The sequence below is a fragment of the Bos mutus genome, chromosome 10 (genome assembly GCF_027580195.1).
Source record: "Bos mutus isolate GX-2022 chromosome 10, NWIPB_WYAK_1.1, whole genome shotgun sequence".
Lineage (NCBI taxonomy): Eukaryota > Metazoa > Chordata > Mammalia > Artiodactyla > Bovidae > Bos > Bos mutus.
Genome location: NC_091626.1, coordinates 61,760,459 through 61,786,855, shown reverse-complemented (window position 1 = coordinate 61,786,855; position 26,397 = coordinate 61,760,459). Strand labels below are relative to the sequence as shown.

Here is a 26,397-nt window from a genome sequence, read left to right as displayed (position 1 = left end):
TTAATATTAGTGTTCTTATTGAAATTTTAAGATGAATTCAGTCTAATTTAGATTATATAGTTTAAGGCTAATTCCTTTAAAATTTTCATTGATTTCCTCTCTGAATTATCAAATAATGTTTGTTTTATGCTTAAATTAGCCTGAATTCACATGCTGTAAATATACAGGGAAGATGGTCTGACATTTGCTATCAAGTAAACTGTGATATTTTCTTAATTTCAAACAGGCCAGAAACAGTTTTAGAGAAACATACTGTAGCCACATATTTTAGGGGGAAGTGGCATGAATGGGGCTTCCTTAAATTTATTCCATTCTCTTGTTCAAAAAAGACAGACAACAATGTCAGATAGATGGAGAACAAACTAAAAGTATCTACAAAGTGTCTTCATATACATTTTGCTGAATAATTTGATTCTAGAGCAGCACTGTCCATGCTGGAACTTTCTGCAGTAGTGGAAATGTTCTGCATCTGTGCTGACCACCTGCCACATATGGCTACTGAGCACCTGAGTTTTAAATTTTGATTACATTTTAATAGGCACATGTGACTTTGTGGTCTGCATGTTGGACAGTGCGGTTTTAGACCAACAGAACCTTCTTCTGTAAGAAAAGATTACATAATATGTATATAAATCATGACAATATTACCTAAAACTGTTAAAGGACAAAAAAGAGTTACTTTTGGTGAACATGCCCTTCAGGGTATAACGTTGTTATTTGCCTTCAGTGTAGAGGTCCTTAATGACAGCACACATACTAGATCCGTTTTTTTTTCCTATCCTAGTTTCTTCTTTCTCTGACTGAAAAGAATAGTCATTTTAGTGGTTGATCAAGGACAGGCCTTTTGCCTTGACTAAAGTAGGTAATACTCAGGAAGGAAAAAATTTGTTCAAAAATCTCTTAAATGTGAATTTTAATTTTCCAATTAAAAGCAAGGCCTCAGGCTTAGCCAACAGTTGTCATCATCGAGAGCTCTCAAATTACCAGTCATACAAAAGAGTAAATGACACCACAATTTATAAAGTTTTTCTGAGGTTCTTTCTCCCTCTGGATACTAGGGGAACAGCCATAGAATAAACTCTATTTCATTAGATCAGAAGAAAGTTTTGTGCTAGATTTACAATTATTAAAAAGAAGACAGAAGAGTCTAGAGCAGAATGGATACATATGCATGTATGCATGGCTGCGTCCCTTTGCTGCCCACCTGAAACTATCACAACATTATTAATCGACTACATGCCAATACAAAATAAAAACAGAAAGGTAAGAAATATTGTACACTTGACAGCAGGTCAATACCTCTGGCAGGTATTCTTGCTAAACAATTTTTTTGGACAGGAAGAGACATTCAAGTTTGACTTAAGTTATAGCACAAATTCATTACAACAATCAACAACACAGCACTTCTAGCTGAAGCTTATATATGTATTATTCAGCTATTTCAGGGTAGGGGAAGAAATTCCAGAACATTAAAGTATCTTTACCTCGTAATGAACAAGTTGGTCCATTTTCTTGATTCTTAGAGCGCTTATTTCTGAACTGACTTGGAATATCTAATGAAAGGTCTTAAAAGGAAATAGGAAAACAGAACTGTTAAAGGAATATATAACCACACAAAAATAATTTCCAAAAATGATGTATTTTTAAGGATTTATCTCTTTACTGTCTTAGCTTTCAAAGGAAACATTGCAGTTATTATTTTAATACAGTATCATATCATCACATGCCAAATATGTCTTACCTAGGAATGGATCAAACTTTCTAGATTCTGTCCCACATATGAGACAGTTAACTTCATTTTGGAGAATGCCTCCGAATATAGCTGTGACAACCGTAGATGCTCCATTTCTAAAGAAAATCACATAGGAAAATATCTCAGTAAAACACTAAAATATATGTAAAAGCTCCTCTAGGTCACTCCCCACTCCCTTTGGGGGATATATAATTTAAATTACAGAATAACACAAAAGCTTAAAAGCTAAATAGATGTATACCAAATAAAAGGTTTAAGCCACTGGCCTTCCTCCGACCCCGCTCCCAATGCCACTACTTTCTATAATACAGAAGTTACTAACACTGAACATTTGCCATTACTAATAGATCACATACATACTTGTACTCAGAGCAAGAGGACCCCTTTTCCCTCAAATATACCCCTCAGGAACAGGAAACCCCCGTATATTAGATCCTTTGCAAGATTTCTCATCATATGGGGATCTCTCTAAATTATGTTACGTTGAACAACAACCTTCATCAAAGATAGTTTAAGATTTTTTTTTTTAGATGTTCACATTTGGGGAAAATGAGGTAAACAAATTTAACACATACTTAGTCATCACTGGTAGAGAGGTGATTTCACAAACACTTAATATAATTCCCTTGTAGAGATCAAAAATGTGTACAGCACTGTAAGAACAATAAGACACCAACTGTCCTAATGTTACTTAACCTATGTGTGCCTCAGCTTCATCAAATGTAAAACAGGAGTAACATCCATCTACCTTAGAAGCCTGGTGATGAGGAAATGAGAATATACATACAATGCTTTTTTAGACAAGTGCTTACCAAAAAGCAAGCCCTCTGAGTAAGCATCTTTGATCTGAGTAGCAGGGTCGCACCTGCCTTCTGCTGTCTTCTCTTCCCTAAGTATACACCTTGGACGTGCACCTCGCTCTGTGGCAGGCGCGCGGCGTGCCGGTTTGGATGGTAACAGCTGACAAGGTGCATCAGTGACAGAATGATTAGCAAGCACTTATGTACTTAGGTGCCAGGCTCCATTCTAAATACTTTCCATGTGCTAAACTAATCCTCACAACAACTCTGAGGTAGAGAAGATTATCCCCATTTTACAGACAAGGAAGCTGAGGTTCAAAGGTTAAATAACTTGGCCCAAGTTCACACAGCTGGCCTGACCTGAGCACCTTCTCTGAACACTATGCTCCTTCTCTTAACAATATAGTATTGATGGGTATATACTTAAGTAAAAAATATTTAAAATCCCAAATGGCTCCAGGTTTCACTGCAACCACAGGAACCCACATAAAACTGTCAACAGAACAAATAAAGATAAATCAGAATATAAAAAAATGAAATTAAATTATTAATGGTACTGAGGTTATTTTATTGTGTGCTTTCATTAATAGCACTATAGTGAACACAAATGTTAACTTTTGCACACTTATGCAGTTATCTGAGCCAGTATATTGCTCTTTTTTACTAACAGTAATTTGAGGCGGTTTCTGTCACTTGCAGTCAATAGTATTCCTAACACACTGAACCATACTTTGAGTTGCTCCAAATGAAACCTACTGCAATGATGAGACAGAAAAAACCTACCCAAGCAAACCTATTATTTTAAAAGTTCTGCTTCCTTTTCTTTGAAAGGGCTTCCTTCTGTACTGCTAAAAGAAATACACTGTAGCTTTTTAAGTTGTTCATAAGATACATGACTTTAGTATTACAAATGATATACCCCCAAAAAATCTACTGAAAATAAAGGGTTTATGATTGATCCTTTCATACTGATATTCACATAATCTGCTGCCTTTAATTAAAATGAAAACTGCTTTATTAAAAAGCAGTACATTTAAACTCAATGTACTTCTTCCTTTACAATTTCTTCCTCTGAAAAAAAGATACTAGTCTTGGCTATTTTAAAACAAGATTCACAAGTTATTTCAAAATCACTTCTATCATAACTGCACACCAGGAAAAGTGTAAATATTAGCTACTTGGACAGGCTGTTATGCTGAGAAGGTCCTTTATACTTAGACTAATAATTTTCTATATATTAAAAATAACCCACCTACTATTTATTTCTACCATCCTTGCCCCCACCTTCAGTAGGGATTGATGTGTTTATATGAATAAACACAAATATAGGAGACCTTTTTTGTTGATTTTTTTTTTTTTGGCAGTTTTAGCAAGTCTCATCCTTAGATCCTGAAATGCATCCTCCATGAATTTAAGGAAATATAAAGAAGCCTGAGTTTTTAATATCTGAGAGGGGAACAGCTACCCACTCCAATATTCTAGCCTGGAGAATTCCATGGACTGTATAGTCCACAGGGTCACAAAGAGTCGGACACGACTGAGCAGCTTTCACTTTTATGTTCCTAACTCACTGCTGCTGCTAAGTCACTTCAGTCGTGTCTGACTCTGTGCGACCCCATAGACGGCAGCCCACCAGGCTCCCCCGTCCCTGGGATTCTCCAGGCAAGAATACTGGAGTGGGTGGCCATTTCCTTCTCCTAATGAAACTTAAAATTTACTATTATTTAAAATATCATTAAAAGATATGGATTAATACTGAAAACTCAGGAGTTACTAAAAGAACAACCGGTGACTATCTCAAAACGTGATACCCGCTCACTTCACATGGACTGGCCTTCTTGGAGCCCAGCTCAGTGTCCTTTGTGTATGAGTATACCGTCACATAAAATACAAAGCGGAATTTGTTCTTTAATACTGTTTGAGTTGATGCTAGCAGCAGGGCCATTTCTACAAGATCACAGTTCCTTCCCCCTCTATACTTGTTTCTAACTTGAACATAGCTACTAGGACCTTGAGGACCAAACATTTTAAGAAGTATGGCCATTCATAATAATTGCCCTTCTCTGATTCAATCAGATTAACTATGAGACTACCGATTTATGGACTGCCAGGCAATAATACTACAGCAACCCTATATATTATTTTCTTCCATTCTTTGGGGAATTCATCTTATAAAGTCCATTTCCTGCATAGATAAGTATAAAGTTTTTCCCAAAATTTGAACACAAGGAGACAAATAACCAAAATCCAAGCTGAAATAAAAGTCGATTATGTCTCCCTTAGCAAAATAAACATTCTGATCTCAATGTCTATTTGGGAGTATTAGTACTTGGGAAAGCAACCCAAAAGGTTGTTTTGTTCATATTGAGAGGCAAAAAACCCCCCAAATTCAGAAAAGTTATCACTGCCTCAGTGTGATTAAAGAACAGGTTAAAAATATAAAATTATTTTTGGAAAAGTTAAGTCCAAAATGAAGCTGTAGGAAAATACACATTCAAAATATTTTAAGCCTTCATGACTAGTGAACAAAGGGAAATGAAATCTTACATGCAACATTTGTTACTTGCAGACAGAGTAGAATTCTCTTGCAGAATTGATGAGCGGGAAATACCGTTGAAACCACCCTGGAGTTCCAAGTGCAGGTGGTCTAGCAGGTAGCGCATGAACTCATGGGCATCCTGCTGCTGATAGCCCCTTGAAGCAAACAGAGACAGTCACTGAGTGGCTCTGCCTCCCCGGGCAGACACGCTGGAGGCTGAAGTGACAGGAGGGCCGCCAACGCTGCGCTCAGGACACAGGGAGGCTCCCTCATCCCTCATCCTCACTTCCTTCTTGTCTTACACATAACATTTACCTTCAAGACAGAATTCCACTTCTTAAAAGTAACTCTGGAAACATGGACTAGTAGAGCTAATTGGACTTACTGTGATCTCAACTGACCTCACCTAAGGGGAACACTGAGAGGCAAAAAGGGGGTTGTGTGACCCGCCTGAAGCCCTACAAGCAGGACAGTAACAGAGATGGGACCACAACCCTGTCTCCTGGACGGACTGTGAAGCTCCTCGTTTCCCACACAGCCTCTCTAGGAGACCCTCACATGTTAAAACGTCACATCATACCTGCACCAGAAAACTAGGTCTAAAGTTTTATTAAAGTTTAAGAAATAAAATCTTCAGATTAAAAGATACTAATTTTCAAACACTGGCTGAAAGGAAGAAAAATTTTATCTAAAGAGCTAAAGATGTCTAACATTCTATGCTTACATCCTAATCTCTGATTCAAAGGACATTTTTTTAAACAAATAAAATTTTCAAAATGCATTGACACATATACAATTATGCTCTAGCCTAAAACCTGAATAAGTATAGCCACATATTCTGAGGTTATTTCTTATACTCTATTCAGTCAGGAAATTGCATGGAATTCTTATGCTAATACAGATCAATGACAAGTGCAGAGTAATGAAATCTGACAAAATAAAGCTGGTACAGCTAGAAGGGTTAGAGGTTTATGTAGATAAGTCAGCAGTGATGTCTAAAGTACATTTATAAAATTATGGATAGGAAAGACTTCTGCCTACATTTTTTACCAGCATGGAAGGTTCTCTTTAATCTCTGCCCTAAGTGACAAGTTTTCTGGCCTGGTCTGGAGTCAAAATTTTCACTGCCCTTCTAGGCAGTGGTTCCACAAACAAAATTTCTTTTAACCAGATTTTCCCCCTTTTCCTAAAATTTCTCCTGGAAATAAATTATGGAAATGATCTGCCTAATCAATGGAATTTACATCAAAAGTCAGTATTTCACTGTAACTTTTTCTAAACTAGTAACTAAATAGTAATACATATATTGTTCAAGTATTTAAGACTCTTATGAATAAAATGTTAAACTTAAGTTAAAAGTAAAACTATTCAAAGTTGGTAGTTCCTTTATATATATCTAAGGAGATACGTTAAACCCTTTCAATATACATCTTTTTCATGACTCAAAGATAAGATCAGTATCTCAGGTCATATCTGAAATTCTATCCTATATAAAAACATTTTATTCTCTGACCAAAATAACCTAATATCTAATCATCATTTTCTAAAATGGATCATTAAAACCTTTATCTTGTAGTTATGTCAATTTGCATTTTCATCAAACACATATCCATCCCTTAAAATAATCTGCCTAATGTACATTAATGAACATTTCCAACCACACCATGATTCTCTTTCCTTTTATCAAAATACATTATTTTCTACTGTTTCCTTTACCATTAGAAATACATTTGGTGACCTATATGACATCATGGAACACTCATTGTTTCATAAGTAAATTATAGGCATCTGTTACAATTTGTGATCTTTACCCAGAGAATGAAAAGTCCGTATTTCTTCTAGGACTTTTTTTTTTTATTCTAACTTAAGAGACACTTACAATTCCATTTCTAAACATTTAAATAAAGCCTTTCATTGACTTATCTGAAGAATGGCAGCTCCAGTTTTATCACTGTTCCTTATCCTCACTTGTTTGTGACCTTACATAAAGATTACCTCTTTCTCTTTAATGTCTATAGAAAATCTGTATCATAAAGATAAATCATCTTAGCACACTGCAAACATAAAAAGCCTAGACGATCGTAAGGCCTCCATTCTGAATGAGGGGCGCTGCTGAGGCACAACACACAGGAACACAGAGCAACTGTCTCTTCATCTTAAGAACAAAGAAAGGTTCCAATGAAGAAAACGTTGCTTTGTGCCTGCTGAAGTGAAAAGCAGATATTCCAAATGAAACGGACATCAGGTAATACAGGCACACACAAGCACTTGTGCAAGGCTCCAACATGCACAACTGTGACACGTGCCTAGCATTATTGACCATTCGCTGTTCAGTAAGGACCACTGCATTACGTGTAAAATGGCAAAGACCAGCACGGAGCAGGATATGCCTCTATGGAATCAAATTTTATCACTCTGCAACAAGCTTTTTCTGAAATATCTAGGACACGTAAGAGCTTTAGGTTCTGTTCATATTTAAAATAAACTACAATTTTGCCCAAATTATCTGCAAAACCAAAAGCAGTTACAATTAACTATTCCTACCCAGTGTAAGGCATTAATCAAGGCTGAGTTTCTTCGAGACAAAAATACTAGAAAATGAAAATAATAATGTTTTTGTTTACAAACAAAAAACCCATACAATAGATAAATTCCTAATTAGAATTAATACAGGTGTACCTCGTTTTACTGCACTTTGCTTTATTGTGCTTTGCAGGCACTGTGGTTTTTACAAGTCGAAGGTCTGTGGCAACCCTGCTTTGGGCAAGTCTGTTGGGGCCATTTTCCAACATTTGTTCACTCTGTCTCTTTCATATTTTGGTAATTCCTGTAATGCTTTAAATCTTTCCGTTATTATTATTGTATGCGTTACTGTGATCAATGGTCAGTGATCTCTGATGTTACTCTGGCCATTGTTTTAGGCGCCACAACCATGTAAGGCAGCAAACTTAGTAAATGCTGTGTGTGTTCTGACTGCTCCACCGACAGGCTGCTCCTGCCTTTCTCCCTCCCTCCCGCCTCGCTATTCCCTGAGATACAATGATATTCAAATTAGGATAAATAACAACCCTTAATGGCCTCTAAGTGTTTAACTGACAGAAGAGTCGCAAGTCTCTCATTTTAAATCAAAAGCTAAAAGGATTAAGCTTAGTGAGGAAGATATGTCAAAAGTCAAGAGAGGCCAAAAGCTAGGCCTCTTGCACCAGTTAGACAGGTTGTGAAAGCAAAGGAAAAGTTCTTGAAGGAACTTAAAAGTGCTGCCCCAGTGAAGACACCATTACTTTAAAAAGTGAGACCCTATTGCCGATACGGAGATTGCTGGACAGAAGATCAAACCAGCCACAACAGTTCCTTCAGCCAAAGCCTAATTTTAGAGCAAAGCCTTAATAACTCTCCTCCATTCCAGGAAGGCTGAGAGAGTGAGGAAGCTGCAGGAGAAAAGCCTGAAGCTAGCAGAGGTTGGTAAGCGAGGTTTAAAGAAAGAATCCGTCTCCCTAACATAAATGTGCAAGGTGAAGCAGCAACTGCTGACGTAGAACCTGCAGCAAGATATCCAGATCTTGCTAAGACCAATAGTTAAGGTGGCTACACTAACCAACAGATTTTCAATGCTGACAAAACAGCTTTATACTGGAAGATGATGTCATCTCGGATTTTCACGGCGAGAGAGGAGAAGTCAACGTCTGGCTTCAAAGGACAGAGTGACTCTCTTGTTAGGGGCTAATGCAGCTGGAGACTTGAAGTTGAAGCCAGTGCTCATTTACCATTCTGAAAATCCTAAAGCCATTAAGAATAATACTCAGTCTACTCTGCTCTATAAATGGAGCCACAAAGCCTGGATGTAGCACATCTGTTTACAACATTGTTTGCTGAATATTTTAAGCCCACTGTTGACACTTACTGCTCAGAAAAGATTTCTTTCAAAATATTACTGCTCAAGGACCACACACCTGTGATGTGTTGCCCATGAGCTCTGATGGAGACATACAATGAGATGAAAGTTGTTTTCAAGGGATCAAACTCTCTGGATATTGACATCTATTAACCAAGGAAAATGGGCTTTCTAAACTATAAAAAATTTTACTTTGGGATTATAACTACAATAAAAACATAATTCAAGACTCACTTCATTTCCACTTTGGCATGTTGTAAGAATGTTACCCTGTATACATAATAGGTAGTGGTGGTTTAGTCACTAAGTCATGTTCAACTCTTCTGTGACCTCATAGATTACAGCCTGCCAAGCTTCTCTGTCCATGGGATTTTCCAGGTAAGCATCCTGAAGTCGGTTGCCATTTCCTCCTCCAGGGGATCTTCCTGACCCAGGGATCAAACCAGGTCTCCTACACTGCAGGAGGATTCTTTACCGACTGAGCCACCAAAGAAGCCCTATACACATAATAGGAGTAACAATTATAAGAAGAAAACCCTACCTCACAGCCTTACACCTGGGCATTGGGCAGTGACCCTGCACTAAAACTTTATCCGTGATACAATCTCAAGATCTAGGTCTAACCAAGAGAAAATTATTCTTTGAGAAACCCACTCCAGTATTCTTGCCTGAAAAATCCCATGGACAGAGGAGCCTGGTGGGCTACAATCCTTGAGGTCACAGAGAGTAAGACACGACTTGGTGACTGAACGACAACACGAAAGTGGGGAACAATCTGAATTATTACAGAACAAAGAGAAAGCCCTGCTAAGAACACAGAGACATCTTATTCTGCCCAGTCGCTCAGTCATTAGAGAGATCTAAGAGGCCATGTTTTACAGGAATCACTCCAGCAACGCCATCCAAATTTCTCAACCTGGTCAGCTTTTCCAGTTCTTTTCTTTCATCGGTAGGAATAACAGAATGTGTAAAATTAAGTAGCTAAAAACTAACTCATGCTCACAGCTAGAACGAATACACTGGTAGAAGTAATGGGCAGATTTAGATGAAAAGCAGAATCAAATGAGGGAACTGAGTCACCATGCAGTCCAACCAGAAGAGTACAGAGACAGCTGGCAGGCCTCACTTGGGCATGCGGACAAGTTACTACAAGTCTACTGTGAACACATCTGTCACTGACCAGCGCCATAAAGACCTGGGTTCTCATTCTGGTCCTAACACCTACTAGATGTGTAACACTGAACTGCTCTCTGTCGAAGTTTCATCGTCTTTAAAATGAAGCTAACACTTCCTGTGGATAATAACTGCAGCCATGAAATTAGAAGACCCTTGCTCCTTGAAAAGAAAGCTATGACAAACCTAGACAGAGTATTAAAAAAGCAAAGATATCACTTTGCTGACAAAGGTCCAAATAATCAAAGCTATGATTTTTCCAGTAGTCATGGAGGGATGTGAGAGTCAGCCCATTAAGAAGGCTGAGGGCTAAAGAATTGATGCTTTTGAACTGTGGTGTTGGAGAAGACTCTTGAGAGTCCCTTGGACAGCAAGAAGATCAAACCAGTAATTCTTAAAGGAAATCAGCCCTGAATACTCATTGGAAGGACTGATGCTGAAGCTTCAATACTTTGGCCACCTGATACGAACAGCCAATTCACTGGAAAAAGACTCAGATGCTGGGAAAGATTGAAGGCAAAAAAGGAGAAGAGAGTGGCAGAGGATGAGATGGTTAGGTAGCCAACTGAATCATGGCTAGTCCATTGAATCAAGTCCATTACCGATTCAATGGACATGAACTTGGGCAAAGTTCATGGGAGATAGCGAAGGGCAGGGAGGCCTGACGTGCTGCAGTTTAAGGGGATGCAGAGAGTTGGACATGATTTAGCGACTGAACAACAGCAACGCTTCCTAACTTGATGGGAATCTGTTGTGTTTCTTAATGAAAATCAGATACAAAATACCCAAAGTGCTTGGCACATAACAGATACTCAACAAATGGAAGCACTTTTTATCTGGTAACAAAACACAAGGATTAAATCCCTATCAAGAGTCCAACTAGGTCAGTTCAGGCGCTCAGTCGTGTCTGACTCTTTGCAACCCCATGGCATGCCAGGCTTCCCTGTCCATCACCAACTCCTGGAGCTTACTCAAACTCATGTCCCATTGAGTTGGTGATGCCATCCAACCATCTCATCCTCTGTCGTCCCCCTCTCCTCTGTCGTCCCCCTCTCCTCCTGCCTTCAGTCTTTCCCAGCATCAGGGTTTTTTCCAATGAGTCAGTTCTTCACATCAGGTGGCCAAAGTACTGGAGCTTCGGCTTCAGCATCAGTCCTTCCAATGAATTCGGGACTGATTTCCTTTAGGATGGACTGGTTGGATCTCCTTGCAGTCCAAGGGGCTCCTGAGTCTTCTTCAACAGCACAGTTCAAAAGCATCAATTCTTCAGCTCTCAGCTTTCTTTATGGTCCAACTCTAACATCCATATATGACTACTGGAAAAACCACGGCCTTGAATAGACAGACCTTTGTTGGCAAAGTAATGTCTCTGCTTTTTAATATGCTATCTAGGTTAGTCATAGCTTTTCTTCCAACAAGCATCTTTTAATTTCATGGCTGCAGTCACCACCTGCAGTGATTCTGGAGCCCAAGAAAATAAAATTGTCTAACTAGGTGATTGATAGAAATTTCTACCAGTGATTAGCAATAACTTAATCATTTCTACCTTTCCTATTTAGAGTCAGATAATTCTAAAATTCTTACAAGATATTCCTTCCTAAGAAGAGATTAAATAACATGAAATATAAAAGAAATTTCCTTCAAAACAAAGACCAGGGTTAACAATAGTCAATTACATCCGATCCTCAAGGCCACACTCTTCAGGAAGGCAACAAATTACAGTCCTATTACCCTTCAGACACTTCTCCACACTACCCATAGATCTGAACCACTCTGAGACAATCAAGGAAGATATATTGCTAAGGTTTACTACACCATGCTGGCTTTAAAAAAGGAGAGAAGCATATATTAGATGCCAGAATCATGACTAGTAAGAACCATGATGTGCTTCAGAAAGATCAAATCAGCAGAAGGTGGCAAAGGCTGTTGTCAAACACCTGCAGTGCTTCAAATGTGCCGCTTGCTACAGGGCTGATGAGCCTAGGAGAAGAGGGGCTTTTCTGACAGCAGGGCATTTCCCTCTCAAGCGAGACTAGATAAACAACATGGAAAACTCAGTGACTCTGCAGCCATGTAAAGAGATGATCTGTTCATTTTGTTACTGTCTGAAAAATGAATCTTATGGACTTAACTACAGTCTGGAATACAGTACCATGGTTTTCTACTGATTACATTTGGATTTTTTTTTTTTTTTAGCTCAAATAAGACAGTATATGATGATAATTACTGTTTATAAGATTTTAAAAGAATCAAGGAAATTTTGTCCAGTATGTTTTTCTAGAGCAATAAGTTATTTATAAGGTCTTTGTTTTTATAACAACAAAATGCCCTGCTTTCTGTTAAAGACATTTCTAAGGTCTATTATTTAAACACATTGTCTAGTAGGATATATCCAACTTATCTTCTCCTTAAAAAACAAAACAGTCTTCATTACTGAGAATACCACTTGTTGGAAACTGTTTCAGGAACAATGTAAAGACTAATATTAATGTTTTAAATATCCTTCACTAAATATTACTTACCTAAAATTGGGCATAATCTTCCAAACAACATAAAATAAGGACTCCGGGCTAAATGCAGTCTGGCTACCTTGCCATAAAGCACAGAGTGTCTTCCTAAACTCTTCCACCAAAGACCTAGACGAGAAGAAGGGATGATGAGACCCTGCAGCATTCGCGAGAGGCTGGTGTTTTAGTACACAATGCTGAACTGTCTAAACAAATAAAATATGAAAACATAAAAAATTTGGTCTCTTCTGAACTAAATCTGACAGTTAACAACATCTCAAAAACCCAGAGAAAAAGCGGTAACTACTTGACAGAACTAGTTTTTAATTATATGGTGACCTCTTGAGTAGGCCATCATACGTGTACCATCATATTTGTAAAACAAAGCAATGGATAAGTTACAGACCGAATTACTTACTGATGCATATTTTACAGCATGTAAACAGGTTAAGAATCTCTTGTCCACCTGGCCCTCACTAGGAGCACTTCTCAGACTTGTTCGGGACTGTCTGCTCATCTCTGCTGCAGAGAGTTAATCTGATCGCAGAGCTTCAAAACTCACGTCTGTCCTAGTGACTCTCAAATCCAAATCTGAAATCCACATTTTTCGCACGACTGCTTTTATCCGGGTGTCTCCAGGTCCCAGCAGGAACTTCCTACGGGGCATCCTCTGTCTCTTCTCACCCAGCGTGTCCTAAACCTGCTCCCTGCACTCTCCCTACGGCCGCCCGGGCTCCACTCACTCCTCCCACAGGAATACAACTGCCACCTTTTTCTTGGCACATGAGTGCATGGAATAAAAAATTCTGAGTGTGTCCAACTTCTGACAAATCCCCTTAAAGAGAAAGAGTGGTCCTTCTTCGCTCCTCCTTTCTGCCTTCCAGCTAGAATGAGGTTGAACGGTGGCTCCCCAGCAGCACTGCAGACAATGTAGGCGAAAGCCACACCCAGGGCTGGTGGACAGGGCATCAGGTGAGCCCAATGAGTCCAAGAAACGAAGCTAGATGGGCAAGCTCCAACTTTTACATAAGAAAATAAACCAGGGGTGCTTAAGTCACCATTAGTTTCGGGTTTCTATGCACAAAGGTAATCTTAAACACCTCCTCAACTGCAATGACTATGTGTCAATACAGCTACCATCCTCATAGACACCTGGTTGATACCACAGAGAATCTCACCACCTTCTTTCTCAACCCCTGTTACCCAACAGGTTCCTGAGATAAAAATTATGTTTTCTACTTCCTAGTACCTAAATCCTCATCCTGTGCTTGAGGAACTCCATCTTAAGAGTCTTGTGAGAGTCCAAGGCTGCCTCCCACTATGGAAGCTGAAAACACGAAATACTTGCTCCTCAGCTCTCGCCCCACTCCCTCCTACAGGTACATGGCCTTGGTATGCCTATTTGAAGCAGGAATTAGAAAAGAGCTGTGACAGTGCCAAGTCATTTCAGGTGGCAACGAGCAGCTTCAGGAGCATGGGGGCAGGTGCGGGGGAGATGGGGGGAGCCATAGTAGCAGCTTCCACCCAGCACCAACTCCAGCAGTGCTGGCAGTGGGAAAAATTGGGCAGGGCATGGCCAGTGGTCCTAATAAGGACAACTTTATGGATGCCTGGACTCTAGACCTGATTTTCCGCCCATCTGGTAATGGTAAGTTCACCAAAGACCTTCAATAAATTCCTTTTCTGCATAAAATGGCCAGAGGCAATTTCTGTAATTTGTAACTAAACCCTAAATCCCACTAATGCATCAAGTACTACTAATTCTTCCCTTTTGTGCACATTTTTTTCTCTTCATCTCACTGCTATTCCCTCTAACCAATTACTATCAAGTGTGAAGCCTCCTTGAAGGCAGGCATGTTCTAGCTCATTCTGCACGCTGCTGCCGAAGCAGACTCTTAGGACTGCACTCCTCGTGACATCATGCCCTCCCTGCGCCAATTCCTGGCTTCACTGCATGTTCTACCGTGCACACCATTTGAACACAGTCTATGCTATTCTCCCTCAGCCAGGCAGAGAACAGTGTCAGACTGTAAGTACTAGATTATGCGTGGCTTTTCAGAATGTGTGGGGATGGGGTGTGTGGGAGCAGGGATGGGCAGACAGGGAAAACATTACATTGTTATAGCCTCATTTCAGTAACCTTAAGATGCCTCTTACAACCATGATAAGATGACACACCTTCAGAACCCCAAGAGAACATGGTTTGAATTTGAATACATATTGTTTTGGTTCTCAATAATCACTTGTCACTTCCTCCTCCCACATCAACTAACAAGTGACTGTATTGCCCCATAATGAATTTGATAACTGCAAATTAATTATTCAAGACAGGTTTACCTAACCCTATCACATAAATTAATTCACAAAGACTAATGACATTCATGCTGCTCTGTAACTAGAACTGTGCTTCATTCACAGACATCAATTTTAGAATGCCCCAATCCACAGACTCCAAAAGTAGAGTGCTGAATTTATCCTGCCTGCTAGGTAAATAGAAATAAACGAATTCTGACAATTACTAAGATTGCCAGATAAATACTGAAACACAACTGTTACGAGTTTCTTTTTAAATGCACGTGCCTATTTACTCACATAACACAATGGAAATCACCAGTAAGAGTCATTTGTTCTGTGGCTCAAAGCCAGAAAGGACATATTCTGAGACTCACACGTTGTTTTCCCCCTGGCTCCTGGTGTGGTACGTTCGCCGTCCTGCTGTCTTCCCATTCCGTAATTCCACAGCAGGCAGTTCTTTGAAATAACAGCAAAACTGCTCAATGTTACTATTTTAAAAGGAAGGAAAGAAAATAATTTTTTAAATGTCCTAGGACCTGTAAAGAAAGTACTATGAGACTCACATATGGATTCTGAAAATGTGATCTATTTCTCATTAAAGTGGTATTCAATGGAATCTCTTACATCATGTTTCTTTATTAAGATTCCTCTTTTGTTCCCAGAAAACAATACAAGTAAGTGACTTTGCAAAAATAAAGAACAACCTTAAAGCAAACTCTCTGTTCCCCAAATCCTCAATCCCCCTTCCCATTCAGAGATTATCACCCTTTCTTTCTTTTCAGGGCTTTTGTTTCCAGGTGTTCAATAATTTCCTCCAGCAGAAGCAAACTATGAGAGCAACCATATTGTTTGAATATACTATACAGAGTAACAAGGAGAATTCAGTAGCAACTAGAATTTCTTATTCAAGTAAGAAAAGCTGAGAGCCAGTCCCTTTAAGGAGAGAGCACATGTGGCTTCTGGCCCTGGGAAAATAATTTATTCTGGTCTTTGACACCACATTAGAATCTGAAAGTACACAACTTTCTAAATAATCTCTTCTAGATAACTTAGGTCAGCCTTGTTGCCTGTTTTATTTTTCACTGCTCATCCTACACATTGAGGATCCTCTAAACATCTGATCTAATGACCATACTTAAGACTCAACTAATGACTGAACTGAGTTCTCTGAACAAGGTTCCTTACAGCCCAGGGGTCTGTGAACTGTGGCCCACAGGACAAATCTGGCCCTGGACCAGTGAGCTTTTCCATTTTTAAAGTGAGTTTTGTATTTTTAAAGAGTTGTGTAAAAGGGAGGGAAGTACTGAAAGGAGGAGGAAAATATGTGGAGGGCCTGGATGTGGCATGCAAAAATTAAAAATATTTATTTAATCTGGCCTTTTTCAGAAGTTTGCTGGCCTGTGGTCAAGCCTATTTAAGAAGTGACAGGAACTAAATAATAACTGCTAACAGTTATTTACTGCCAAGCACTGCTCTAAGCACTTTATGTAAATTATACACTATCTTCCCAGCTACTCTGTGAGGCAGACTATTATCCCCATTTCACTGATGAGAAAACCAAGGCACCGGGAACTGAGGTAACTTTTCCCCAGGTTACCAGGCTAGAGTCAGGGCCAGAGACAGAACCTGAACGTGGAGCCTTTGCTCTTAAGCATTCCACCAGAACTAACATTAGATAGTTGAGGTCTGACTGTAACATTACCTGAGCGACTGAAGGATGGCGTTCATGAAACACGTGTTCCCCAAATTCCGAAGGCCCGTGGCACAAATGGCAGTGGTGCTGCCCTGGAAAACGGAACGGGAGGCGCCCTCAGTGATGCCGAGAGAAGGCCAACTGTTTCAGACATCAAAGGGCAAAGGCCTGTATTTGAAACTCTAGCATCAAGCCAGGTTGGAATCAATCCTTTTCAGTCCAATGAATATTTCAAATTCTCTTTCTACTCTCTGTATAAGTGTCTGGATATTTTTAGAAGGCTGTTTCTGATCCTAGGACTGTTCTAAATGGAAACTTAATAGGAAATCAGCTTTAATAAGTACTATGGAGTACATGATGTAAAAACCAGGAAGGTCCTTAAAAGAAATAAGTTTAAGACTTCATGCCTTTATTATTGTTGTTATTTAGTGACTAAGTCGTGTCTGACTCTTTTGTGAACCCATGGACTGTAGACTACCAGGATCCTCTATCCATGGGATTCTCCAGGCAAGAATATTGGAGTGGGTTGCCATTTCCTTCTTCAGGGATTGTTCCTGACCCAGGAATCAAACCCGAACGTCCTGTATTAGCAGGTGTATTCTTTAGCACTGAGCCACTTGGGAAGCCCTCACACCTTCAGAAGACTACTAAAGCTACTACAAAGTGGAAAAAATATAACTAAGGAACAAAACTTACCATAACTTCAGACCCACAGAATCTGCAGTAGGGACCTTTACCAGAAGGAAGCAAGGATCTCTGAGACCCTATGCAAAAGGGTAACAAGGTACGCGAGGAGGCCTTGAGAACAAATGCTCACTAAGGCACTGGAGCATGGTGGTAATCCTGATGGAAGGCAGGCACTGACAGACTCGCCGAGGCATTAGTCACATCGAGAGTCGTCAGTACCAGTGGCAAACACTTTGTGAAATATTCCAAATACAAGACATACGTTTAGAAAAGTTCATAAGGGGGTAACACTAATGTTAAGAGTTGTAATCAGTGACTAGACCTCAACCAATTCTTGTATTTGAATAAATTTTAATTACTTACATTTACTTTTAGTAACTTGCTGTTCAGTGATGAGTTTTCCAAAAGTTTTCTTTTCCTATGCCTGTCAGCTGTGAAAGCTGAGCTATTAAAACACAAACAGACAGACAATCAAAAAGACATTCCTACATACACACCACCCGCAGGACAGACAGCAAAGGTGGCCATGCTAAGCTTTGAGGGTACAGCCCTGGCTGACTGAGTAGCCAGGCCAGGGAGGGACCCATGAGGCCGCTGTGGCCCACCAGTACTTCAAGTACCAAGGAGTTCCACTTCCCCTGGAAATGCCCACTGCTCCTCCAGCAGGGTGGGACTAGAATCTGCCACCTCTGGGCACTTCCCAGAGAAGCTGGCCAGGTAGATGTGGTCTCTGAGACGGTCCCTCTCCTCCACCACTCTGTCTACCGATGGTGAATCTCCAAACAAGAGAATACACACACCACAGAAAAAAGGGAAACCCTGGTCCGACATGATTATTCTGACATTTAACATCAACTCTCAAATACTCTATTTCTTTCTTAATTTTGGTAAAGGTATCCTCTTTTGTTCGTATGTTGTAACAGATGATCACATAATCTGAGACTGTAGAATGATAAATACATTAGAGGCACACAGGCATACACCAAGTCCTTTGATTAACCTATGCTATGAAGCATGTTGTAAAACAGATCCTAAACAGCATAAATTCTGAATTAAAATTATTTAAAATTTTCACAATGAAAGACAGATTTTATTTGAAATTTATCAGAAAGTAATTCCCATCTTCAAAGGGTCACTTTAAAATGATGTATCAGGGAACTAATCCAAAGGAAGTATAAGTTACTATTATTAAACAACACAGACTTTTAAGTCTACCAACCCTTTTCCATCTTCCAAAATTATCAGGTTAATCCAAAGAAAATATGTGATTGTTTTTCTTTCCAGAATTTCCACATGAACTGCCTTGAGAGCAATAGATCTAGTGTCAGTCAGCTGCTTCACATCTAAAAATATTCTTAGGAAAAACGTCTTCAGAACTGTACATGCCTCTCATACACTGATGACAAGTAAGAAGCGATCAACCCCACACGGAGTATGAAAGAGAAAGTGCCTTGGAAGTGAAAGTAGCTCAGTCACGTCAGACTCTTTGCGACCCCAAGGACTATACAGCCTGTGGAATTCTACAGGCCGGAATACTGGAGTGGGTAGCCTTTCCCTTCTCCAGGGGATCTTCCCAACCCAGGTCTCCCATGTTGCAGGCAGATTCTTCACCAGCTGAGCCATAAGGCAAGCCCATATGTAGTATAATGTCAAGTTATTCCTTTACAAATTCTGTGAGGAAAGAAGTTGAGTCACAAACACAGTGACAATGCCTATAGCTAACTTTTATTCAACTTATACAAATAAAGCCTTTAGCTTTCTAAAATATGTTATTAAATTTTACCATTGGTGATTCTCATAATGGCAGAATCCTTTAGATCCATGCTATTTAAGCCGCTCACTACATGTGGCTGCTGCTGCTGCTGCTAAGTGGCTTCAGTTGTGTCCGACTCTGTGTGACCCCATAGACAGCAGCCCACCAGGCTCCCCCGTCCCTGGGATTCTCCAGGCAAGAACACTGGAGTGGGTTGCCATTTCCTTCTCCAGTGCATGAAAGTGAAAAGGGAAAGTGAAGTCGCTCAGTCGTGTCTAACTCTTAGCGACCCCATGGACTGCAGCCCACCATGCTCCTCCATCCATGGGATTTTCCAGGCAAGAGTACTGGAGTGGGGTGCCATTGCCTTCTCCGACATGTGGCTAGTAAATTTAAATTAATTCAACTTAAATAAAACATAGAATCCAGTTCCTCATCATGCTGGCTCATTTTCAAGTGCTCCACAGGCACACATGGCCAGTGGCTACACAGTGTGATTATACTAGGTTTCTGGTGCACAGTGCTGCTCTAGAGACACGCTGGACAGCTGATGCATCCGTCTGAGTCTGCATCCAGGCTCAGATGCAGTCATTGATATTCCATTGTAGCTTCCAGCACAGACTCAAGGTTATGTTTGAGAAACATCAAAATAAACTTAGATACTGTTTATCTACACAGAAGAAGGGTTGCAAGGTACATTTTTCAGTGGGGCCAAGGAGAAGTGAAGATAAAGCAGTCTGTGTTACCTTTTACCTAATGAAGTGGTCATTGGAAATAAAAGATTGGAAAGCCGCTTATATAAAAGCATGCAGGTTCTTCAAAGTCTTGTTCACCTTCTGACTTAGTTCTGATGAATCTGTCATTGAGATGACAGTCTTTTCTTAAGAGAAAACTCTAGGTGGCAAGGAGAAATAATTTGGGGGCTACCTCCTTCTATAACAAAGAATCAGGTTACTAACATCTTTACAATGATGTCATCACACCAGAGAGTGATGTTACAAAAACTACTGCAGGAATCTCCTACTTCACAGTTAACTGTGACAATTTCAGACTAAACTCCATAGTCTAGATCTGTGTGTCTACAGCTGTGTGGCCTAGACAGGGCTCCTGCTGCTCTGTTCAGATTAAGAGAAGGGAGGAAGCACTCTGAAAAAGTGAGGTGCCCCAACAGGACAAGCCAAAACGTCCTTAAATCCAAAGTGTTCTAATTAGTTTAGATTTTAAGGAAATCATTTCCTCCCTTTTCAGCTTTAAATCTATATTTAGTCAGAAACATGCAGAGAGACTTTGGTTAACCACAGCTAGACAGTGTTTAACTTAGAGAACTCAGGTCATTCTCTATCACCACACAATGTAAAAATACCCCACTGGCTTTACATGTAAGTTTGCTAAAGGCCTCCCACTCCTGGCATGTTCTCACAATGCCATTTATAGATCAACTGTCACAATAAATTAGATGGCGCCTGATGATGGGGAGAGTTACACGGATTTCACCTGAGTCAGCAATCATTCCAGGACCCTGCTTCCACCCACTGTACCACCAAAGACACTGCCACTGGGCCTTCTGTTTACTGCTTGGATTTGGGCTCAGTGAATTGTATCTGACTAACCTATTTGGCTTCAGCAAAAAAAAAACAAAAAACAAAAAACTATTCACAGTAGTTTAATTTCTTTATGATGACAAAGCATTTCACAGCTTCCTATACTTTCAAGTGATAAATACTGGTCCTAACAAAAAAGAAAAAGAAGAAACTAGGATCTCCTGCTATCATATAGATGCAAAGGAAACAATAATATAATTAAACCTATTTTCCCTTAAAATTTATACATAAATTTCAGAGCTTCTAAGAAGACCCCATTAATACATTTGATAAGGATTTTCTAATATTTCAGGTAACCCTATAATGATTTTGGATCATTTTCTGCCCTTCCCTCGCACTAGCAAAACTCTCCTTGAAAATAAACTGAGAAACTTATAAGATGGTGGGTAGTAACTAAAAAACAGGCTCTGGAGCCTTGGACACAGTTTATGGAAAATACTAAATGAAATAAATGCTGAGTTATGACCACTGACAGTTTTCATATACCTAACTCCAAAGTTTATTTTGCTCACATTTCAATCACACTAAAAACATTGAGTGTGATGAGCTTATAGAACTCATCAACAAAAATCCCACTCAGAAATTCTGAAAGACCCCTCAACCCCATTCCACCCCTTCTTCCCCAAGGTCTATTACTTACTTTTCCAAGTTCTGTAAGTGTTCTCTGACTTTCTGTACCAGTCCCAGCTTGGTGTCATTAACCACAAAATCATCACAGCGATAACTGCAAGGAAAATATTAATCAGTGTGTGTAAAGAGCTTGAGGAAACCACAGTAATGAAATCACTAAACCCATGCTGCCAAGATGGTCACGTGGCTCTGTGAGCAGTTACAGTCAGCGGTGAGTTCAAAGAGGACTTAGAATCCACACTGGAATGTTTTTAAGGAGCCTTTTTTAAAAGCCACGTAGGCAATGAACACTACTTTCTTTTCACATTTTTATTCCAAAGCTCTTCAATTCCTCTTTGAAAATGAACTAGGCTGCGACATGTGTTATATTCCTTTTAGCGGTGCATAATACATGGAGAACGAAATACAAAGCACCAATTCTATTCATGTAGCATGAAGCCTAAAGCTTTAATGTGATCGCTCCCAACTCAAATTAATGGGGAGAAGAGATGTAAGAAAAAAGCAAGAAAAAGATAATTAACCTGTAGGGATATCTGAATTAAAAGCTATACATTTTACACGCCAGCCAAGCTCCTCTGTCCATGAAATTTTTCAGGCAAGACTACTGGGAGTGGGTTGCCATTCCCTTCTCCAGGGGATCTTCCTGACCCAGGGACAGAACTTGGGTCTCCTACACTGCAGGCAGATTCTTTACTGTTTGAGCCACCAGAGAAGCCCCTTTTACACATAATTTAATTTAAATAAACTAAATTGAGAAGAATGAATCTTTTCATTCTGCAATGTTAGAAAACAAAAGTATAAAACAGTGGCTACGTTGTACAGTAAACAAACACTTTGATGAAAGATGTTTAAGATGTTCTTTAGAACTGATATTGTGTGTGTGTGTGTGTTAGCAAGTCAATAAGCAAATAATATAAGGAATCAGACATAATAAACTCTAACTTGTACATTAGCACTCAATTTTTTTTTTCCTGGAATATGGCCAATTTTAACTGAAACTTACAAGCTAGTACCAAAATATTCTTTTGAACTGCAGCTTCGTACAAAACCACTTATTAAAACTACCAAAGAATAATGACAATCACAATGCCATTCTTCTGAGCAAAATTTTGAATGCCTAGCAATTAGTAAAAATTAGGTCAAATCTAGCACAATCCAAAAATTATTTCCTACATACCTGAAACCAGGCTATTCAAAAATTATAAAGAGGATGGGGGAAAGTAATTTGTTTAAAAAAATATTACACACGAAAACATGGCTTGTGTCTCTTAGTCACAATTTACACATGTAATTATTTAACAAGCCCCTCCCCCAAAATCTGACTATCTAATGCTGTCAACCAAGAGTCTCTAATATTTTCCAAGCTCCCATGGTCAATCCTTAACATTTCTACTAATAGCAAAAGCTACCATTCACATCCCAGACTGTTTCTCTTTGATCAAAGCCATCAGCAATAGGAGGAAAATAATTCTTCATTGGTTTTATAACAAATGCATAAAGCAATTAAATTCGTGGGAAGTTTCAGTTCCTTGCTTCTTCTCAGCATAAATGTTAAGAGGGTAAGGTCTACTCTATAAATCTGGGATTAGGGCACTTGATTCCTCTGTGAATCCCAGGCATGCACTAGAGCATGAAACTGTATTGTTACCCTAATTCCTGCTCACATTCTCATTCTAGATTGGCATAAACATATACATGCACTTTGGCTAAAAGAATTACCCAGTGTTCAAAACAAAAACAACTCCAAACGCTACTGTTCATCTGGGGAATGAAGTCTAAGAGCAAATTTAGATGACCTTTCACATATTTACATGCTGCTAGTCTATCTAATTGAAAAGTGAACCCCTGAACTTTCACACACACACACACAAATGGTTGCTTTGTTTAAAGAAACAAATTGCTTTAAATTATATGAAATAACTTTTTTCATATTAAAGTAATTCTTTTTGGTGTGACATGAATTCAGCCTTTAGCATTTGTTAAAGGAACATTTTCATGTGTTGAAACAGATTTATTTATGGCCTTGCTCCATTCTGAACTAATCTGCCTTAACTGGGTCTATTTACTTCATCTCTTTTGAGTGTTCATCATTAAAGTGAGTAAGTTGCTCTAGGCTCTAGAGCTGTGCTATTGTGGCACGGCTATTTTTCTGTTACTTTTCTATGCACTAATGAAGCACTATAAAGTGCTTATTTCAATATTTTATGCAGAAAGCAGAAGTTACAGTGATACCTACATAAACTGTAATTTGTAGTTAAATTGAAATATTTATTTTAATTATAATACAATTAAATTAGTTTTCTGGCTCAAAAACTAAGAATGAAAAAAATTTTTTAACTTCAAATTAAGGCACGCTAATGAGGTAGACTCGAGTGTAATTTTCCTAAGAATGGCAATTATGATTTAACACAGCAGAGCCAAATTAATAAGCTGTGCATAAAAAAGTTTTAAGATAATAGACAATGTTGAGTCATTTTCAGCAAATGCATAGTAATTTAACAAGAAGCTGCCTCTCTACAGTCAAAATATAATCAATGAACTCTGTCACAATGAAATCAGAATGAAATATGTAACAAAATGATTTCTCATTGACTTTAGGGATTTGATCTTACAATTCTGGCAAGCTACAAAACAGCCTGAATTCTTGCTCAAGAAAGAAAACCATTTTTAGATGGAGAGATGAAACATTAATGTATTATTTCAGTTAAGGGAATTATGTTTTAAAATTTGAGAGATCACAAAGGATATTTTACAAAAAGTCAAAGATCTTCAGTTGATTCACCAAAAACTGATTTAACATTTGAAAACTATAAATACTTTTATTTTTAGCTTTAGGTAAGTTTTACAAGAGACAGTGGCCAATGAATACTTAGGGTACATTTTGTCTCAAATGACTTCCAAATTGAAATGTCTACTTGCAACCTTCAGTTCAGTTCAGTCACTCAGTCGTGTCCGACTCTTTGCGACCCCATGAACCGCAGCACGCCAGGCCTCCCTGTCCATCACCAACTCCCGGAGTTTACTCAAACTCATATCAAGTCGGTGATGCCATCCAGCCATCTCATCCTCTGTCGTCCCCTTCTCCTGTCCCCAATCCCTCCCAGCATCAGGGTCTTTTCCAGTGAGTCAACTCTTCGCGTGAGGTGACCAAAGTACTGGAGTTTCAGCTTTAGCATCAGTCCTTCCAATGAACACCCAGGATTGATCTCCTTTAGAATGGACTGGTTGGATCTCCTTGCAGTCCAAGGGACTCGCAATAGTCTTCTCCAACACCACAGTTCAAAAGCATCAATTCTTCGGTGCTCAGCTTTCTTGACAGTCCAACTCTCACATCCATACATGACCACTGGAAAAACCATAACCTTGACTAGACGGACCTATGTTGGCAAAGTAATGTCTCTGCTTTTCAATATGCTATCTAGGTTGGTCATACCTTTCCTTCCAAGGAGTGTCTTTTAATTTCATGGCTGCAATCACCATCTGCAGTGATTTTGGAGCCCAGAAAAATAAAGTCTGACACTGTTTCCATTGTTTCCCCATCTATTTCCAATGAAGGGATGGGACCAGATGCCAGGATCTTTGTTTTCTTAATGTTGAGCTTTAAGCCAACTTTTTCACTCTCCTCTTTCACTTTCATCAAGAGGCTTTTTAGTTCCTCTTCACTTTCTGCCATAAGGGTGGTGTCATCTGCATATCTGAGGTTATTGATATTTCTCCCGGCAATCTTGATTCCAGCTTGTGCTTCTTCCAGTCCAGCGTTTCTCATGATGTACTCTGCATAGAAGTTAAATAAGCAGGGTGACAATATACAGCCTTGATGTACTCCTTTTCCTATTTGGAACCAGTCTGTTTTTCCATGTCCAGTTCTAACTGTTGCTTCCTGACCTGCCTTAAAAGCAATCAAACTCATGTTGCAAATGTTTTTTAATCTTTTACATCTGTCACTTTCAGTTAGATAGGAAAAAGCTACTTTCTATCAACACAAACAAGAACCAGTTATGTGGGATCAAAACTCCAGATTTATTGGAATTAATTCCCTTATTTGATCAACTTCATGTTAACATACTGAAAATATTTGTGCTCTGGACTGTATCATGGGTGCAGTTATTAAAATTGTGCAGTTCCTAAAACTGTTCAGTATACATGTACAAATGCTCTGACTCATCACCAGTGGAACTGTTTTAAGAGACAGAAGATAATGAATTCAATGACTACATGCTCTTTGCCAATATTCACTGCTTGAGTCATGGCAGATTTTACAAAGGTTTACGTTCTGTTAGGTCTAATTCAAGATTTTCTTGAATCAAAAGGAACACCTGCCAATATCCAACATAAGAGAAAACACCACCCCATGACCTACATTTGTTACCTACAGCACAGTGCACGTGAAGGAGCTGAATTTAAAGATCCAAGGAGAGAGGAAAAGCTTGTTTTTGACACAGCTAGACAGGTATGAGAATTTATGTACAAATTTAAACTATTCATACTATAAATTAATAATGGTTTTACACATTTCAACATGAACAAATATGCAAGAGATTTTAAATGCAATAGCATTATGTAAGTTGGCTCTAATAGCTACAAGAAAAACTGAAGAATGTTTTGTTGACATGAATAAATTTAGAGCTGATTTTCAGTTTATATAATGGCCCTTTGAATTTGATATTGATAATGAGTTGTTACAAGAGTGAGTGGATTTACCTAACTTAGATACAGTTTTGAAACTGATATGCTTTTGCTTCAGTCAATTATTCTAAAAAAAAAGATGTCGGTCCTGTCAATACACATATCAAGTATTAAAGAAAATGGGGGTTTTTGGGGGGTACTTTATTGGAAAAAATTTTAATAGTGTTTGGAATCTACATTTTCAATGGCAACTCTTATGACTGAATACAGATCAAGCATTTCTCATGAAAAGTTAGCATCTGAATGGAAATGTGCTATATGTGTAAAATATCACACTGGATTCTGAAGGTTTCATATTTCAAAAAAAGATACAAACCATCTCTAATAATTCTACATGGATTACAACGTTGACATGGTAATACTGGGTTCACCAAAAAGTTCATTCAGG

General features: G+C 39.0%; 1 protein-coding gene across 6 annotated transcripts in view; it reads right to left on the bottom strand.

The window, feature by feature from the left end:
• Nucleotides 1-26,397, bottom strand: part of USP3 (ubiquitin specific peptidase 3) — a 103,128-nt gene that overhangs the window by 32,278 nt on the left and 44,453 nt on the right. For all 6 annotated transcript variants that reach the window (XM_070378052.1, XM_070378054.1, XM_070378051.1 and 3 more), the window contains 8 exons: nucleotides 21,334-21,417; nucleotides 17,703-17,784; nucleotides 16,662-16,744; nucleotides 15,334-15,447; nucleotides 12,680-12,793; nucleotides 5,101-5,247; nucleotides 1,742-1,848; nucleotides 1,485-1,565 (listed from right to left, as the gene is read on the bottom strand). In XM_070378052.1, the coding sequence (XP_070234153.1) occupies nucleotides 1,485-1,565; nucleotides 1,742-1,848; nucleotides 5,101-5,247; nucleotides 12,680-12,793; nucleotides 15,334-15,447; nucleotides 16,662-16,744; nucleotides 17,703-17,784; nucleotides 21,334-21,417 (812 nt within the window). The remainder of the gene's footprint in view (nucleotides 1-1,484; nucleotides 1,566-1,741; nucleotides 1,849-5,100; nucleotides 5,248-12,679; nucleotides 12,794-15,333; nucleotides 15,448-16,661; nucleotides 16,745-17,702; nucleotides 17,785-21,333; nucleotides 21,418-26,397) is intronic.